This window comes from Sciurus carolinensis, chromosome 5 (genome assembly GCF_902686445.1).
Source record: "Sciurus carolinensis chromosome 5, mSciCar1.2, whole genome shotgun sequence".
NCBI lineage: Eukaryota > Metazoa > Chordata > Mammalia > Rodentia > Sciuridae > Sciurus > Sciurus carolinensis.
Genome location: NC_062217.1, coordinates 79,276,049 through 79,292,723, shown reverse-complemented (window position 1 = coordinate 79,292,723; position 16,675 = coordinate 79,276,049). Strand labels below are relative to the sequence as shown.

General features: G+C 44.9%; 1 protein-coding gene across 1 annotated transcript in view; it reads left to right on the top strand.

Moving 5' to 3' along the window:
• The first annotated feature begins 5,274 nt into the window (after positions 1 to 5,274).
• The window catches only part of LOC124985618 (ankyrin repeat domain-containing protein 36C-like), a 129,252-nt gene continuing 117,851 nt past the window's right edge, over positions 5,275 to 16,675 (top strand). The window contains exons 1-5 of the mRNA XM_047554326.1: positions 5,275 to 5,444; positions 6,385 to 6,451; positions 12,788 to 12,961; positions 14,694 to 14,800; positions 16,384 to 16,521. Of these exons, the coding sequence (XP_047410282.1) occupies positions 5,275 to 5,444; positions 6,385 to 6,451; positions 12,788 to 12,961; positions 14,694 to 14,800; positions 16,384 to 16,521 (656 nt within the window). The remainder of the gene's footprint in view (positions 5,445 to 6,384; positions 6,452 to 12,787; positions 12,962 to 14,693; positions 14,801 to 16,383; positions 16,522 to 16,675) is intronic.

The following is a 16,675-nucleotide window of genomic DNA, read 5'->3' as shown; positions in this document are numbered from 1 at the left end:
CCCTACCTGTCCTCCCTGATGTTCTCAGTGGGGGTTGGGGAAGTCAGTTTGATGACAGGTCCTGGGGCAGACCTGACATGGTGGGCGTGGACTAGCTGTGGCAGCCAGGACCAGGGCAGGTGGTGGTCCCCGCCATTGACCTGGTGTCCCACCTACACCTTCTCACTGGGCAGTAGAGCAACACCCATGCTGATTAGAGCCACCAAGGCTCATCTTCCAGGAGCGCCATCACAGCCCAAAACAGATACCATGGCTCTGGTGTGCACCTGTGTGTACCCTTAATCCCCAGGGACTATTTGGCTGTTGGTCCATACCAAGGTCAGTGGACCTTGTCCGCAGGCTGTGCACAGACTGTAGTTGGCCCACCATAAACACCATTACTGGGTTCCAGAAGCAAAGAAAAGCCTAAGGGGAAGGGACAAGGCATCTGAAACCCCAAAATGACCTCTAGATGGAAGACATTTGCTACGTTCTCACAAAGCCTAATGTTGATGGATACAACCCAACCAGGAGTATCCATAAAGCTGCCAGGCACGGTGATGTCAAAGGAGTAAGGCCTCTATTGGTTCGCAGGGGCGGTAATGTCAATGACATAAACAAGAAGAACAGGTAAAAGAGTATGTGAGTCCTGCAGACCCAGAGGCAAGGGGCCATCTGGAGGAGCCAGATGGGAAATGGTCTGCACTCTCCGGGTCATGCCATGGTGGGGACAGGCAGCTGGGTGGCCAGGTCTTCTTTCACCAACATGCGTGACTTTCTTGTGCTCAGGGAGTCCTCAGCACGTGGTAGTATCTGTAAACCTGGTTGCAGTCTGATGCCCAGGCCTTCCTAAGGAGCAGCTGCAAAGAAACCCACTTTAGTGGGTTCCCCAGGTGCAGAGAAAGCCTGCAGGAGGCTTGGAGCTCTGAAGATCTGCACACCGCGGGGGAGAGGGAGGGGCGGGCAAGGCAGGGCCACATCTGGAAGGCAGGTCACAGGTGGAGATGCAGCCAGAGGGCCAGTGGAGCACAAGAGCCCGCTTTGTGACAGGTCTCAGGGGCGTGTCTGACCCGGTGGGCGTGGACTAGCGGTTGCAGCCTGGAGCCTTGGCAGGTGGCGGTCCGCCCCTTTGACTACCTGTCCCACCTGGACCTTCTCACTGGGCGGTACAGCTGCATGCCTGCTGACTGGAGCTGGCCGGGTGCAGCTTGCTGCAGAGCGATCACAGCTCGCGACAGATCCCTTGGCGCAGGTGTGCACGTGGGTTTACCGTTAATCCGCAGGGACTGTTTGGCTGTTGCTCTATAGCCAAGCGCGTCGGGTCCCTGTTCGCAGGCTCTGCACAGACTTTACTTAGCCCGTCCATAAACCCCAGTACTGGGTTCCAAGAGCGGGGAAAAGCCCAGGGGAAGGGACAAGGTCTCTGACGCCCGAGAATGAGCTCGAGGCGGAAGACATTTGCGGCGTTCGGTGCCAGGCCTAAAGTTGATGGATACAACCCGATCGGGAGTATCCATAAAGCTGCCAGGCACGGTGATCTGAAAGGAGTAAGGCGTCTCCTGGTTCGCGGGGGCTGTCATGTCAATGACATAGACAAGAAGAACAGGTAATAGAGTGTGCGAGTCCTGCAGCCCCAGGGGCAAGGGGCCTTCCGGAGGAGCCGGGTCGGATGGGTAAAGGCCTGCACTATCTGGGTCATGCCCTGGAGGGGACAGGCAGCTGGGTGGCCAGGTCTTCTTTCACCAACATGCGTGACTTTCATGTGCTCAGGGAGTCCTCAGCACGTGGTAGTATCTGTAAACCTGGTTGCAGTCTGACGCCCAGGCCTTCCTAAGGAGCAGCTGCAAAGAAATCCACTTTAGTGAGTTCCCCAGGTGCAGAGAAAGCCTGCAGGAGGCTTGGAGCTCTGAAGATCTGCACACCGCGGGGGAGAGGGAGGGGCGGGCAAGGCAGGGCCACATCTGGAAGGCAGGTTGCAGGTGGAGAAGCAGCCAGAGGGCCAGTGGAGCACAAGAGCCCGCTTTGTGACAGGTCTCAGGGGCGTGTCTGACCCGGTGGCCCTGGACTAGCGGTTGCAGCCTGGAGCCTTGGCAGGTGGCGGTCCGCCCCTTTGACTACCTGTCCCACCTCGACCTTCTCACTGGGCGGTACAGCTGCATGCCTGCTGACTGGAGCTGGCAGGGCTCAGCTTGCTGCAGCGCGATCACAGCTCGCGACAGATTCCTTGGGGCTGGTGTGCACGTGTGTTTACCGTTAATCCGCAGGGACTGTTTGGCTGTTGGTGTATACTCAAGCGCGTCGGGTCCCTGTTCGCAGGCTGTGCACAGAGTTTAGTTGGGCTGTCCATAAACCCCAGTACTGGGTTCCAGGAGCGGGGAAAAGCCCAGGGGAAGGGACAAGGTCTCTGACGCCCGAGAATGAGCTCGAGGAGGAAGACATTTGCGGCGTTCGGTGCCAGGCCTAAAGTTGATGGATACAACCCGATCGGGAGTATCCATAAAGCTGCCAGGCACGGTGATCTGAAAGGAGTAAGGCGTCTCCTGGTTCGCGGGGGCTGTCATGTCAATGACATAGACAAGAAGAACAGGTAATAGAGTGTGTGAGTCCTCCAGCCCCAGGGGCAAGGGGCCTTCGGGAGGAGCCAGGTCAGATGGGAAAAGACCTGCACTTTCTGGTTCATGCCCTGGAGGGGACAGGCAGCTGGGTGGCCAGGCCTTCTTTCACCAACTTGCGTGGCTTTCATGTGCTCAGGGAGTCTGATGCCCAGGCGTTCCTAAGGAGCAGCTACTAAGAAACCCACTTTAGCGGGTTTGCCAGGTGCAGAGAAAAGTCTGCAGGAGGCCTGAGGCTGTGAAGATCTGCACACTGCTCGGGAGAGTGCGGGAGGGGCCGGGGGGGAACCTGGAAGGCAGGTGGCAGTGGGAGAAGCAGCCACAGGGCCAGGGCATCAAAATAGCGAGCACTGTGACAGGTCTCAGGGGCGTGTCTGACCCGGTGGGCGTGGACTAGGGTTGCAGCCTTTACCTAGGCAATGGAGGTCCGCCCCTTTAACTAGGTGTCCCACCTCCACCTTCTTACTGGGCAGTAGAGCTACATTCCAACTGACTGGAGATGGCAGGGCTCAGCTAGCAGCAGCGCGATCAGGGCTCGCGACAGATCCCTTGGCGCAGGTGTGCACGTGGGTTTACCGTTAATCCGCAGGGACTGTTTGGCTGTTGGTCTATACCCAAGCGCGTCGGGTCCCTGTTCGCAGGCTCTGCACAGACTTTACTTAGCCCGTCCATAAACCCCAGTACTGGGTTCCAAGAGCGGGGAAAAGCCCAGGGGAAGCGACAAGGTCTCTGACGCCCAAGGATGACCTCGAGGCGGAAGACATTTGCGGCGTTCGGTGCCAGGCCTAAAGTTGATGGATACAACCCGATCGGGAGTATCCATAAAGCTGCCAGGCACGGTGATCTGAAAGGAGTAAGGCGTCTCCTGGTTCGCGGGGGCTGTCATGTCAATGACATAGACAAGAAGAACAGGTAATAGAGTGTGCGAGTCCTGCAGCCCCAGGGGCAAGGGGCCTTCCGGAGGAGCCGGGTCGGATGGGTAAAGGCTTGCACTATCTGGGTCATGCCCTGGAGGGGACAGGCAGCTGGGTGGCCAGGTCTTCTTTCACCAACATGCGTGACTTTCATGTGCTCAGGGAGTCCTCAGCACGTGGTAGTACCTGTAAACCTGGTTGCAGTCTGACGCCCAGGCCTTCCTAAGGAGCAGCTGCAAAGAAACCCACTTTAGTGGGTTCCCCAGTTGCAGAGAAAGCCTGCAGGAGGCTTGGAGCTCTGAAGATCTGCACACCGCGGGGGAGAGGGAGGGGCGGGCAAGGCAGGGCCTCATCTGGAAGGCAGGTTACAGGTGGAGAAGCAGCCAGAGGGCCAGTGGAGCACAAGAGCCCGCTTTGTGACAGGTCTTAGGGGCGTGTCTGACCCGGTTGGGCATGCACTAGCGGTTGCAGTCTGGACCTAGGCAGGTGGAGGTCTGCCCCTTTGATTGGGTGTCTCACCTCCACCTTCTCACTGGGCGGTAGAGCTGCATGCCTGCTGACTGTGCTGGCGGGGCTCATCTTTCTGCAGCGCGATCACGGCACGTTACAGATCCCTTGGCGCTGGTGTGCACGTGTGTTAACCGTTAATCCGCAGATACTGTTTGACTGTTGGTCTATATCCAGTTCGCAGGCTGTGCACACACTTTAGTTGCCCTGTCCGTAAATCCCAACTGGGTTCCAGAAGGAAGGAAAAGCCCCGGGGTAGGGACAAGGCCTGTGACGCCTGAGGATGACCTCTATGCCGAAGACATTTGCTGTGTTGCGCGCCAGGCCTAAATTTAATGGATACAAGCCTACTGGGAGTATCCATAAAGCTGCCAGGAAAGGTGATGTCAAATGAGTAATGTGTCTCTTGCTTTCGTGGGTGCTGTCATGTCAATGACATAGACAAGAAGAACAGGTAATAGAGTGTGCGAGTCCTGCAGCCCCACAGGGAAGGGGCCTTCGGGAAAAGGTGAGTCTGATGGGAAATGGCCTGCACTATCCGGGTCATGCCCTGGAGGGGAGAGGCAACTGGGTGGTCAGGCGTTCTTTCACCAACATGCGTGGCTTTCCTGTGCTCAGGGAGTCCTCAGCATGTCATAGTACCTGTACACCTGAGGGCTGTCTGACGCCCAGGCCTTCCTAAGGAGCCACTGTAAAGAAACCCTCTTTAGAGGGTTTCCCAGGTGCAGAGAAAAGCCTGTAGGAGGCTGGAGGCTGTGAAGATCTGCACACAGTGGGGGAGAGGGCGGGATCGGGTGGGCACACACCTGGAAGGCAGGTGGCAGGGGGAGAAGCAGCCAGAGGGCCAGGGGATTGCGGGATTGCACCTCCTGACAGGACTCAGGGGCGTGTCTGACCCGGTGGGCGTGGACTAGCGGTTGCAGCCTGGAGCCTAGGCAGGTGGCGGTCCGCCCCTTTGACTACCTGTCCCACCTGGACCTTCTCACTGGGCGGTACAGCTGCATGCCTGCTGACTGGAGCTGGCAGGGTTCAGCTTGTTGCAGCGCGATCAAAGCTCGCGACAGATCCCTTGGGGCTGGTGTGCACGTGTGTTTACCGTTAATCCGCAGGGACTGTTTGGCTGTTGGTCTATACCCAAGCGCGTCGGGTCCCTGTTCGCAGGCTGTGCACAGACTTTAGTTGGGCCGTCCATAAACCCCAGTACTGGGTTCCAGGAGCGGGGAAATGCCCAGGGGAAGCGACAAGGTCTCTGACGCCCGAGAATGACCTCGAGGCGGAAGACATTTGCGGCGTTCGGTGCCAGGCCTAAAGTTGATGGATACAACCCGATCGGGAGTATCCATAAAGCTGCCAGGCACGGTGATCTGAAAGGAGTAAGGCGTCTCCTGGTTCGCGGGGGCTGTCATGTCAATGACATAGACAAGAAGAACAGGTAATAGAGTGTGCGAGTCCTGCAGCCCCAGGGGCAAGGGGCCTTCCGGAGGAGCCGGGTCGGATGGGTAAAGGCCTGCACTATCTGGGTCATGCCCTGGAGAGGACAGACAGCTGGGTGGCCAGGTCTTCTTTCACCAACATGCGTGACTTTCACGTGCTCAGGGAGTCCTCAGCACGTGGTAGTACCTGTAAACCTGGTTGCAGTCTGACGCCCAGGCCTTCCTAAGGAGCAGCTGCAAAGAAACCCACTTTAGTGGGTTCCCCAGGTGCAGAGAAAAGCCTGCAGGAGGCTGGGAGCCTGAAGATCTGCACACCGCGGGGGAGAGGGAGGGGCGGGCACATCTGGAAGGCAGGTTGCAGGTGGAGAAGCAGCCAGAGGGCCAGTGGAGCACAAGAGCCCGCTTTGTGACAGGTCTCAGGGGCGTGTCTGACCCGGTTGGGCATGCACTAGCGGTTGCAGTCTGGATCTAGGCAGGTGGAGGTCTGCCCCTTTGACTGGGTGTCTCACCTCCACCTTCTCACTGGGCGGTAGAGCTGCATGCCTGCTGACTGTAACTGGCGGGTCTCATCTTTCTGCAGCGCGATCACGGCACGTTACAGATCCCTTGGCGCTGGTGTGCACGTGTGTTAACCGTTAATCCGCAGATACTGTTTGACTGTTGGTCTATATCCAGTTCGTAGGCTGTGCACACACTTTAGTTGCCCTGTCCGTAAATCCCAACTGGGTTCCAGAAGGAAGGAAAAGCCCCGGGGTAGGGACAAGGCCTGTGACGCCTGAGGATGACCTCTATGCCGAAGACATTTGCTGTGTTGCGCGCCAGGCCTAAATTTAATGGATACAAGCCTACTGGGAGTATCCATAAAGCTGCCAGGAAAGGTGATGTCAAATGAGTAATGTGTCTCTTGCTTTCGTGGGTGCTGTCATGTCAATGACATAGACAAGAAGAACAGGTAATAGAGTGTGCGAGTCCTGCAGCCCCACAGGGAAGGGGCCTTCGGGAAAAGGTGAGTCTGATGGGAAATGGCCTGCACTATCCGGGTCATGCCCTGGAGGGGAGAGGTAACTGGGTGGTCAGGCGTTCTTTCACCAACATGCGTGGCTTTCCTGTGCTCAGGGAGTCCTCAGCACGTCATAGAACCTGTACACCTGAGGGGTGTCTGACGCCCAGGCCTTCCTAAGGAGCCACTGTAAAGAAACCCTCTTTAGAGGGTTTCCCAGGTGCAGAGAAAAGCCTGTAGGAGGCTGGAGGCTGTGAAGATCTGCACACAGTGGGGGAGAGAGCGGGATCGGGTGGGGACACACCTGGAAGGCAGGTGGCAGGGGGAGAAGCAGAGGGCCAGGGGATTGCGGGATTGCGCCTCCTGACAGGACTCAGGGGCATGTCTGACCTGGTGGGTGTGGGCTAGCGTTGACAGCCTGGACCTAGGCAGGTGGAGGTCAGCCCCTTTGACTAGGTGTCCAATCCCCACCTTCTCATTGGGCGGTAGAATCCTGTGCTTGCTGGTTGGAATTGCTGAGGTTCAGGTTACAGGAGCCGGATCATGGCCTGCGACAGATCCCGTGGCGCTGGTGTGCATGTGTGTGTAAGGTTAATCCGCAGGGAATGTTTGGCTGTTGGTATATACCCAAGCTTGTCGGGCCCCTGTTCGCAGGTGTGCACAGACTTTACTTGGCTCGTCCTTAAGCCCCAGTACTGAGTTCCAGAAGCAGAGAAAAGCCCAGGGGAAAGGACAAGGACTCTGACGCCTGAGGATGACCTCTAGGTGGACGACATTTGCTGTGTTCCGTGACAGGTCTAAAGTGATGGATACAACCTGACCCGGGTAATCATAAAGCTGCCAGGCATGGTGATGTCAAATGAGTATTGTGTCTTTTGGTTTGCGGGGGCTGTCATGTCAATGACATAGACAAGAAGTACAGGTAATAGTCTGTGAGTCCTACTGCCCCAGAGGCAAGGGGCCTTGGGAGGAGGCGGGTCTGATGGGAAATGGTCTGTACTACCCTGGCTATGCCCTGGAGGGGACAGGCACCCGGGTGACCAGGCCTTCTTTCACCAACATTCGTGGCTTTCATATGCCCAGGGAGTTCTCAGCACGGTGTAGTCCCTGTAGACATGGGGTTAGTCTGATGCCCAGGCCTTCCTAAGGAGCAGCTGCAAAAAACCCACTTTAGCGGGTTTCCCAGGTGCAGAGAAAAGGCTGCAGGAGGCGGGAGTGTTTAAGGTTTGCACAACATGGGGAGAGGGCGGGGCAGGGTGGGGCAGGGTGGGGCTGCATGCACCTGGAAGGCAGGTGGCAAGGGGAGAAGTGGCCAGAGGGGCGGAGGAGCTTGGGAGTGCACCTTGTAACAGGTCTCAGGAGCGTGCCATACTGTGGGCATGTACTAGCAATGGCAGCTTGGACCAGGACTGGTTTTCCTCTGTCCTCACTCTTCTGCCTGCAAATTACCTGAGTTCAGCAGTCTTCTGCGTCAGTGAAAGAGCTAGGCAAGAGGTAGAGGCGGGAGGGTTTGAGCGAAGGAGCATTTGCCTGAATCTGGAAGAGGTTGACCTGAATATTCTCCCAGCCCGCGTCTAGGAGAAGCTAACCCAAATCCTAACCTTAACCCTCACCCTAACCCTAAGGTTAGGTCTAACTATAAAGAAGGAATGGAAATTTTACAAAGGAAAAAGCATATTATATACATAGTAGAAAAGTGCAATATCAGGAAAATATTTCTCGTAATCGTCTTAAACCTCTATTCTTTTTTGGCCTATATTTATGCATACGTTTTGTCGACTGAGGGTCCTTTTCAGGAGTCTTTGAAGTGGGAATATGATGTGTTTTTGCTCTTGTCTTGTTTTTGCTGTTATTTTTACATTCTTCTTTTTTTAAGGCTTTCATTCTAGTCCTCAGTAGTTTTCACTGTTTCTTATCTACTTCACTTAGGATTTCGTCTACTCTCAGTGCCTTTTGATCAATTAACCATCTTCCTAACCCGATTGTTGACAAGCACTCTTTTTTCTCTAAATGCTTCATTTAGTCATTTAATTCGTTCGAATTTTTTCTAATTATTTATAGATGACACCAGAGTCCATTTGAATTCTTTTTATACAAATGCAGCACTACTTCTAATTTCTTTGACTGTACTCAATGTAGGGTCACATTGTTCAGGTAATCATACATGTACATAGAATAATAATGTCCGTATTCCTTCAATAGCATTTTAGGAATAGAGGTCTAGGCACCATTCACATTCTGCAAAGTACCTAGCCCAATATTATTTTTCAAACCTGTCATTAGTTCAGACAGATTACCCTAGGTGTTGTGCACTAAAAACTTTGTGCAAAACTGGTAATTCTCACTGTTGTCATATTATTGCCTGTAGTTGTTCTCTCATGTTTCCCTTTAGACAGGGAGAGCAGAGCATCTGTTTACAGCATCTGTGGTACAAGGTACCAGGAACCAGGGCCAATAGAACAGATGTCAGGGTTGCCAGACTGCAAAGGATTCAGGCTGCTTCCCTAATTACCCTCCCCTGTCTGTTTTTCAGGAGACCCAGAATAGCCAGGGTTTGGGTCCTAGTGTGTATTTTAATAGATATATTCATTATCTCCAAAGTGTGAACTCTTTCTATGGTTATCCGTTTCATATATACCAAATAAAAATATCAGAGTTTTAACATTTTTGAGTTCTACATACAACCTTTTAGGATAATGATGACACTAAGAACATGTAAAAAGGACTTTTCCTTCTGGGTTTCAAAACACACCATCATCTTTCACAAACTGTTTGCCAATAGTCAAGAAGGCAGATAAATGAGTAGAAGAGAATAAAACTTAGAAACAACTAAATATCTGAAAGAATTTAGAATGTGCTACTGGTGACATATTATATTAGTAGGAAAAGAATTATGTGTGAATGAAATGCCTGTTGTTTGGAGTAAATTAGCTGGATTTTTGTGTCACAAAATAATTCCCTGATCAAATGTGGATTACTAATTTTAGATAATAAAATTAGAGAAAAATGCTAGAAGACAATACAAGTCCTCCTTTATACATTTTACATAGGCAAAGTTCTTAAGAAAGAATGAACTAAAAAAGAAGCCTCTCTCTCTCTCTCTCTCTCTCTCTCTCTCTCTCTCTCTCTCTCTCTCTCTCTCTCATCTTTTAGTTTTTAAATTTTGGTCCCATTGCCTTGAGCTTGCTATGAATGTGCTCTACTACTACCCCACAGCCCTTGAATTCTAACTTAAATTAGAGAAAGTGCTCTTTTCCAAATGTACAAATGACCATGGATATAGGAAAGAGTACTTATAGTCCCTGGAAAGAGAAGAAATTTAAGTTCAATGATAAATGTAAATGTTTTTAGCTACAAAACTTGTGAGGATGAAGAGGAGCAGTACTTATGCTGCTGCTTAAGATTTGAGTTGCTTATGATTTCTCAGATAGATGATAGTAATGTACATTTTAATAACATGTATCTACCCATCAATTTCTTTATGTTAAATATCTTTGGAATATAATAAAAGATGCATGCAGATTATTTTTCTGAGCACTGTTTAAAACATCAATATGTTAAAAAGAACTCATAGAATTGATCTGGGGAATAAAATGCAGTGCATTCCTAGAATGGAATATTATGTAACCATTGAAGGTGACAAAGATGTAGATGTATGTTGACCTGCAAGATATTCTTTTGTATATCAGGTGAAAACAAAACTTGATTATACATACACACAAATAGATTGGGATCTTGTGTTAGTCACAAATATATTAAAAAAAATAGTAAAAGTAGTTATTTTCAGGCATTCAACTTATAAGGAAAATTTTTCTTTTCCTTTTTCATTTAAAGTTTATTTTATTTCCAATATTGGGCAATTTCTCCTTAGTTTCATTGATAGCAGAAAATATGCTCTGCTTTAATTCAATAGTTTGACATTTTCTGTGTTCTGCTTTATTTACCTACCATATGGGTAGTTTTGATAAAATTCTACATCTATTTCTACTTTTTTTTCTTTTACTTGTTATTTCTGCAATGAATATGTGTAAAAGTTCTAATGAGAATTTCTTGTTAAAATAATCTTTGGGAGGAGCAGAGATATGACTCGTACAAATAAAAATGTCTCACTTTCTGCTAATTTTTGGGTATGTGTGTGTGTTTGTGCAGATTAATACCTTCTGCCAAACTTTTAGCCTCTTCAGAAGTGAAGGTAATTTTTCATATGTACTTGTAGATATCACTGCAGATACATTTCTTATACATATATTTTATTTCATACAGATTTATTACATAGACACAATTGGAGGTTTATCATTTTGTTTTAGTTACATTCTTATGAAAATAAAAGAAAGCAAAAATGAAAGATTATTAGTACTGAAAAGTATTGCTTTAATTTATAATGTATTTTTTTAAAAAAATACTGAACTCCCCACCAGGCACCTTGGCACAAGCCTGTAATCCTAGCAACTTGTGAGGCTGAGGCAGAAGGACCTCAAGTTCAAAGCCAGTCTCAGCAGCTTAGTGAGACCTTTAGCAATTTATTGAGACACTATCTCAAAATATAAAATAAAAAGGGCTGTGGCTTTGTCTCAGTGGTTAAGTACCCCTGGGTTCAAATTCCCAGTAGAAAAAAAAAATATCAGACCAAAATAAACACTAACAAAAAACCCACCACACACTGAACTCCCCCCAAGTGTACTTTATCTGTTCTTTCACTTTATTTATTCATTACTCATAACCTGAATACTCATATAGTCAGCATATTTACTTTCTCTCAGGTCCTCCTTCCTTCAAAACTTCATGTTTTCCTGACCAGAGGAAAACTGAAGTGATAGAACTCAATTTGAAGTGAAACTTTTCCTCCCACTTTTCAAACAAAAGCACTTCTGGAGTTAGGAAATTGTAAACTCCCATTTGAAAAGTTAAGATCAAATTAATACTGATACTAAATATTGGGTATGTCTAATTTTTTATTGGATATGTCTAATTTGTCCTACAAATCTAAATACTGAATGAAGTGAGACATACTAATTCATTTGAATCATACATTTCCCTTGGCTTTAAATTTCTTGAAAAATAACTTTGCCTTAAATTTTGTCTTTTGCTGTTTTGTTAATCAGCTCTTCTTACCTGTAGTAATTTTTATAACTAAAACTTATTTCAATGCCACCCATATGACTAGAACTGTCATTGATCAACTGTTTTTATCACCTTTCTCTTAAGGCACTATAGTTTGTGTAATGGTCACTTGTTTATTGTACAAAGAAATACCTAGTTTTTAAAATACATCAGCAAAATTATTATATTAATTTATTAATTGCAATACCATTTATTAATAAGTAGGAAAATAATAGTTACAATAGGTAACAATTATTAAGCTGCTATTTGCATAGATTCTTATTTAAACATCACAGTGGTGTCCTAGAAGGTAACTACTAATTTGAATCCCCATTTTATAGGTGATGAAATTTAGGCAGAGAAGGGCTAGTTTGTAACACAGCTTAAAGTAAGAAATAAAAACAAGATAAGCTATATCAAAAAACCATGCTCTTTCTATGCAAATGGACAGCTGTAAGCTGGGAATATGGATCATTGGTAAAGCCCTTACCTAGTATGCTCCAGGCCCTGAGTTTCATCCCCAGCACTACAAAAACAAAACAAAACAAAACAAAACAAAAATCAAGATTCAATAAGGTCAGAAGCAATGCTGCATGCTTGTAATTCCAGTGATTTGGGAGGCGGAGGCAGAAAGATTCCAAGTTCAAGATCAACTGTGCAACTTAGTGAGATCCTATCACAAAATGAAAAATTAAAAGGGTTCTGGATATGGCTCAGTATTGAGTGTCCTTCAGATTGATCCTCTGCAGTGGGAGGCAGGGGAAAGGAGAGAAGCCAGTGGAATAAACTGCTAGAATAAACTGATACTTCATTAATTTAATAATAACAGCTAGTAAATATTGTTTCTTCAGGAGAAATTGTTTTGAAGAGAAAGAAATTGCATGCTATTTAATGTTCACAATGGAATGAATAATTGTTTTAAGTGGGAGTTCTATGATCTCCTAACAAAGCCTCTTACTTTCATAGGACCCCTCTACATTATGCATGTGCCTATGGTCAGGCAAATGTGGTGGCTCTTCTAGTAAAGAAGAAATGCAACATTCACCTCTGTGACAGTGACAATAACACACCTCTGATTAAGGTAGATATAGCAAAGTATTTCTGCAGGGGATGAATTAGATTTACATACTTAGAATAAAAATTGATTAATATCATTTAAGTATAATTAATTAGCAAAGCCTGTGGAACATTTGTCTTGAATTCTTAAAATTGACAATCTATTTCTTGATATCAAACCAACAGGCCATCCAACAGCAGGAAGAGGAATGTGTAACTATTCTTCTTGAAAATGGTGCTGATCTAAATGTTCAGGACCCCAATGGTGAAACTCCTCTCCATCATGCTGTTTATACTGACAACACATCAATAGCAGCAAAACTACTTTCACATAATGCAAATATTGAAGCCCAAAACAAGGTATACTTTCACCACCTTTATTTTCAAAATATTTGAAATACATTTGTTTCAACAGTAACATGTCAACAAGTGTTTATAAGTAGGGTTTCCTTGATTGGAACAGTAGCAAATATTGAAACTTTTTTCATCTCATGGATACATTTAGTTAATATAAATTTATATAAGTTGAGTCAACATTCAAAATTCAGGAGACTCATGCAGAAATTTGGAGTTTAAACTTCTTTTAAAGAACCTCACGGGGTCTCCTTTGAGCACATATTACTGTGTGGTGCGCTGTGTTCATGGTGCCTGCCCCCTTCATACCGGGCATGAGTATTCTCCAGTTTGCTGCCAGCAAGCTGCAGCAGTCATTCACTCAGAATCCTGTACTTTGCCTCTATAAAAATTTTATAACACCTGTTTTCTAGTACATTTTAATAAAATTTCCTGGTTCCCATGATAATTTCTATTCATTTATATGGCTATGTCTTATGGAATATATTAATCTCTTTGAAATGTAATTGAATATTAGAATTTAGAAATTGATGTTTTTAAAACATTTTCCTTATGTGTACTACAAAAGTCATATTCCCATTCAAATTTCTGTAACCTTCATTAGGTTACTCATAGTTAGAGGTGGATAGCATATACCTAGTGCAAGCAGTATTATTTTGTCTTCAGCTTTGTCTCTTAAACTTGTGAGTGCTTTATTCTTTTATGATGTTAAAAAAATCCATGTGGGTCAATATAAAACTTTTTGTTAAACACACATTTTCTGAATTATGTTGTGCCTAAAATTATAAATAAATTTAAGTAGCAATGCAAATGGAACCGGAATGAAAAGAATTTGGTAAAATGGATGTGCTTTAGGATACCAGGATGATTATTACAACTGAGAATACATTTTGTATTTAGTTTAAGATTAATGTCTTTCACCTTTTATAGGAGAAAACGCAGGTAGCAAATGAATTAAAGTTCATTTGAAGTCTCTCTCTTTTAACTCAGAGCTCATTTCCCTAGAGATCCATGGTGAGAAGAAGTACCTTATATTATTGTTTAGGCTATTGACACTCAATAGAAGAGAATCAAAAGGGTTTGTGTAGCATAGAGGAACCTCCCATGTGAATGTCTACTATGAAAAAGCATTGTCAACTAGGTGTTATCAATGGTAAAAATATTTCCTTATCACTAGATGCATGATGCACACCTTTGTAGTATTTCTCTTATAGTGCATCAAGGAAAAGTTCTGATTAGGCTTGGTATTTCTGGAAAAGTGGAAATTCTTTGGAACATAGATTGATAAGCTCTGTTCTAGAGATGAAAGTTTAGTTCATTAATTCAGTAAGATACTAAAATCCTTTTACTACTGTGTTTTAGATGTGGGGTCATTGACAATAAAGATATAGTCTCTGTCCTCAAGAAATTTATTATTGATGGGGGCCAGTGGCAGCCACCTAACTTCAAGATACCATGATAAAGGCTGTGACAGAGGCAAAACTCCCTGGAGGGAGTAAAATTTTGAAGCAAGTTTGGGAGAAGACTGGAGTTCATAAACCCTTCTAGATAGAGGATGACATTATAAAGTGAAAGAGCAGTTCATGTGGAAGTGCAGGATGATAGAAGGAAGAGGCTGCCCTTCATTTACTTTATATAGTATATGTTAATGTTAATGTTCATATGATCTGTTATAAGATTTTCAGTTCAATTGAGAAATAAACAATTCTGTTAATAAATTATTCTTCTTGTTTTCCAGGATGGCCACACACCACTTTTACTTGCCCTAAAGGAAAACAAACACCATATGGCAGAATTTTTAATTAAGGCAAAAGCAAATGTACATGCAGTTGATAACAGGGGCAGGTACAGTAGTTTATTCAATCAGGTCAAATATTAAATTAATGGGAAGGAAAACATTTCTTTTAAGTATTGGGATAAATAAAAAATATGAACACAAACCATATTTTGGGTAGAAAGAGTTGGTTTTGTTGTTCACATGTGTTATGGTTTGGACACGAGATGTCTCCAAAAAGCACACATGTGAGTCAATATAAGAAGGTTCAGAGGAAAAATGATTGGACTTTGAGAGTCTTAATCAGTGAATTAATCCCATGATAGGATTAATCCCTTGAAGAGGTGGGAGTTGGGGACGTGGCTTGTGGTATAAATTTCTATCTGGCCAGTGGAGACCTCTCTCTACTTCCTAATCACCATGATGTGAGCTGCTTCCCTTTGCCACATTCTCGCTTCATGATGGTCAGCCTCCCCTTGAGCTCTGAGAATGGGAGCCAAGTTTCTATGGACTAAGACCCCTGAAACCATGAGCCTTCAGTTAAACCTTTTCTTCTCTGCAATTGTGCTCAGGTCCTTTAGTCACAGCAGCAAAAACTGACTAAACCAACATGATCATATATTATCTAAAGTTTTAAATAAGTATGGATTTTAGCAATTTTTGGTTAAATAATAAATTTATTGACCTCTCTATTTTATTTTTAATTTCTATTCCTCATATGCTTTTCCTTTAAAATGGTATATTGAGCATAAATAGACTTTGATAATCATAATCATTTTTTCTTTTGGATTACTCTAAATTGCTTTTTTTTTTTTGAAGAGTATCCATGTTAGCTTATCCTAAGTGAGCCTTAATTGCTATTGCTAGATGCTGTTTATTTTCCAATGTATTTTGATGCTTTTCATGCTTTTTAAAAATTTTCTTAGTTGTAGATGAATGCAATATATTTATTTATTTTTATATGATGCTGAGAATGAAACTCAATGCCTCACATTTGCTAGGCAAGTGCTCTACCACTGAGCTACAACCCCAGCTCTGATGATTTTATGTCTAATTGGCTAGGGATGAGGGAAGAAAAAAGTTTAAATGGCATAAACATTTCTTTTAATGAAGATAAAATATAGGTGTGCAGTGAATAGAAAGGAGATAAGCTTTAAATTCACACTTGACTGGGTTGCATACCTAACTTACATAGTTACAAAGTGTAACATTTTGGAAACATTAATATATGTCCTGATATGAAAAAAAGTGAAACATGCTTGAAGGGTGGTGTGAGATGATACATAATAGCATTTGATTTCATTACATAGCAAATGCTTTTCATTGAAATTAACTGAAGCAATAATGACTGATTATCTCCATTATTATTGTTGTTGTTATTTAAAATCTGCTCACAGCCTTTATTTGCTTGACTTTAAGTTGACTATGAGTTACCATACATACATCAGACTAAGGAAGAAGTGGAGCATTCTTCATTGGAATCTTTGATCTGCTTCAGATGGATAACCTCATCACGGTTATTGTCCATCAAGACAATGTTAATGTTTATAACTTCTACTATGTAATTCCCCATTGGGACAAGAGGCTTCCTCTTTATTTATTTATTTTTTCTTTTAGACTTAGAGATGACAAAATGATTTCTCTGTTATTTTAGAACAGCCCTCATGCTGGCTGTGAGATATGAATCACCAGGTATAATCAAGCTTCTAATTGAAGAAGGGGTTGATATCTTTGCAGAAGATAAGAATGGAGGGACTGCCTTATGTTATTCTGTTGCCAGTGGCTACAATATGTAAGTGTTTTAATTAAAATACTAATCAAAATTAAGTGGAGGTTCAAAATAAGTACTATTGCATTTTACATATCATTTGATTATTCATAATTCAAATATGTTAGGAATGGCAGTGTCTGAATCTCTTCATCCACAATAAACACTGCTAAAGAAT